This window comes from Priapulus caudatus, unplaced genomic scaffold, assembly GCF_000485595.1.
Source record: "Priapulus caudatus unplaced genomic scaffold, Priapulus_caudatus-5.0.1 Scaffold28, whole genome shotgun sequence".
NCBI lineage: Eukaryota > Metazoa > Priapulida > Priapulimorpha > Priapulimorphida > Priapulidae > Priapulus > Priapulus caudatus.
Window position 1 is genome coordinate 450,868 of NW_014577089.1, and position 2,058 is coordinate 452,925.

The 2,058-nt window shown below is 40.9% G+C and overlaps 1 protein-coding gene across 1 annotated transcript in view; it reads left to right on the forward strand.

Annotated features, from left to right (window-relative positions):
• The first annotated feature begins 171 nt into the window (after positions 1-171).
• Positions 172-2,058, forward strand: part of LOC106815219 (dihydrolipoyllysine-residue acetyltransferase component of pyruvate dehydrogenase complex, mitochondrial-like) — a 13,286-nt gene continuing 11,399 nt past the window's right edge. Inside the window, exon 1 of the mRNA XM_014819650.1 lies at positions 172-419. Coding sequence (XP_014675136.1) covers positions 286-419 — 134 coding nt within the window. The 5' untranslated portion in view covers positions 172-285. The remainder of the gene's footprint in view (positions 420-2,058) is intronic.

The window sequence follows — 2,058 nt, forward strand, 5'->3', positions numbered from 1 at the left end:
ACGACACACACACACACACACACACACACACACACACACACACACACACACACACACACACACACACACACACACACACACAAACGCGATAGCGCGATGTGAAACGTAAAGCTACACACTTTGTTAAGCGGAATATTGGTATGTGAGGGCGGACGTATTTATGCCACATTGGTGGGAGAGTGAAAATTTGTTATTTACCGGTGACCTCTAGTTTCTAAATTTTGTGAAGAATTTTGTCTATGTCGTGAATTTTGGCCTCTTGGCCGAAGGAATAACTAGGCAACAATGTTCCGGTCGGTGTTAAGGCTTCCTTGCAGAGTGACTAGAACGGCACAGCGGGCTGTGAAACGCCATGTCGCCAATTCTTCTGTGATCGCAATTGTGAACATCACACAGCCACGCATTTTGGGATGTAAAAAGTAATTAATTTATACTTCTAGGTATATTTTTAATAAGTAGGCGTAAAATTCGGGCAGGTTTGAAATGAAAATGCACGTGCCACGACGTGGCCACACCAAAACGTACGGTCTATGTTTATTCTATAATATACCTACTGTGCATGATGACTTGGTTGGTCAAGTTGGTGTAGTCTGTAGAGCGCACACCGTAGCCGTAGGGGCCTACCCGGTACCGTAGCCTACCGGCGTACGGTACGCACTTGGAACGTTTCAATAATAACATGATGATTGTAATTTGTAAATAAACACGAAATGTATTTACTACCAAAGTCCTAATCTAATGTTTCTCTACTTGCTTTCACCGATTATTAATAGTAATACTGATAATTTCCTGTAAATGCCATTCAAATGCTCTTCTGCAACCCACAATTTGAAGTATACCGCACGCACTCCGCTGTGCACAAACAACAAAATGATTATAGAGCAGGTGGGAAAGCATGACCGCAAAATTCGCATGACATTGACACTCGTTTCGACGTTCGTTTCACACAATCGCAGCACAAAATTAATCCACAACTAACTAACACGCTACTCATGGTCGTGTGTATGACGTGATTCCCATTCAAGTTCAAATTCAAATTTAAATAAAATTTATTGCACAAATATCACTCTTATATAATTTCCATGTGAATTATGGTAGCTTGGCTTGGCGGGACTCGAAATGGAGCTTGGCCGCAGTGACGCTTGAACCCAAAATGCAATGTGGTGTCATTACTCATGTACTTGCTCCCAATTACATTATGTATTTGTGTGTTGCAGAGGAGCATTTGATCGAACAGCATTATCAGTAATAATCTAGGCAAAAGAGAGTAGAGAAAAAGTAGCTTTAGTAGTAAATATATTTCGTGTTTATTTACCATCATTTTATAATATTGAAACGTTCCAACTGCCTGTGGTGTAGAGTTATTTACCTAGGTTCCTATAGCTATAATAGTTTGGCCAGTAATTTTTAGCTCACATTGACATCGTCAAGCTGAGCTATTGCCATGGGTCGTCGTCCGGCGTACGTCCGTCCGTCCGTTCGTCCGTCCGTTAACATTTCGCTACGGTCAACGATAACTCAGGAACCGTTTGGCCCACATGTTTGAAATTGGGTATAGTTGTTACTGCTATGCTCCCATATTAAACGTCCTATTTTAAAGCACGCCAGTTGACCTACTTTCGAGCCACGGCAATTTTTTGGCAAAAATGGGAATTGCCATTAGTCAGTTCAGGTTCCACGGATTTTGCTCATTTTTGGTATGTGAATGAATAAGGGCTAGGGGTTTTGATATTTAAATTTTTTTATGCAAATTAGGTAGGGTTTGGCAATTATATAGCATATCATATAGACACAAACAGTGTGGTGTCACACTCGTCTGGTTCGTTTTACAAGATTTCATTGACAATGTCTTTAATGCAAAATTGGTATTTCCTCTCCACCCTGCCGATAAAACGTCTATATTAGAGTAAAGTTTTAGAAAACATGTCGGAATGCAGCATAACCTATTTATTTCAAACGCCATCGCTACAAAGCGGGAATAGAGTACCGAAGTGATGACGTCACGGTGGCATGACAACGAACCTACTGGTTCTACACAATCATATGCTCTGGTAACAT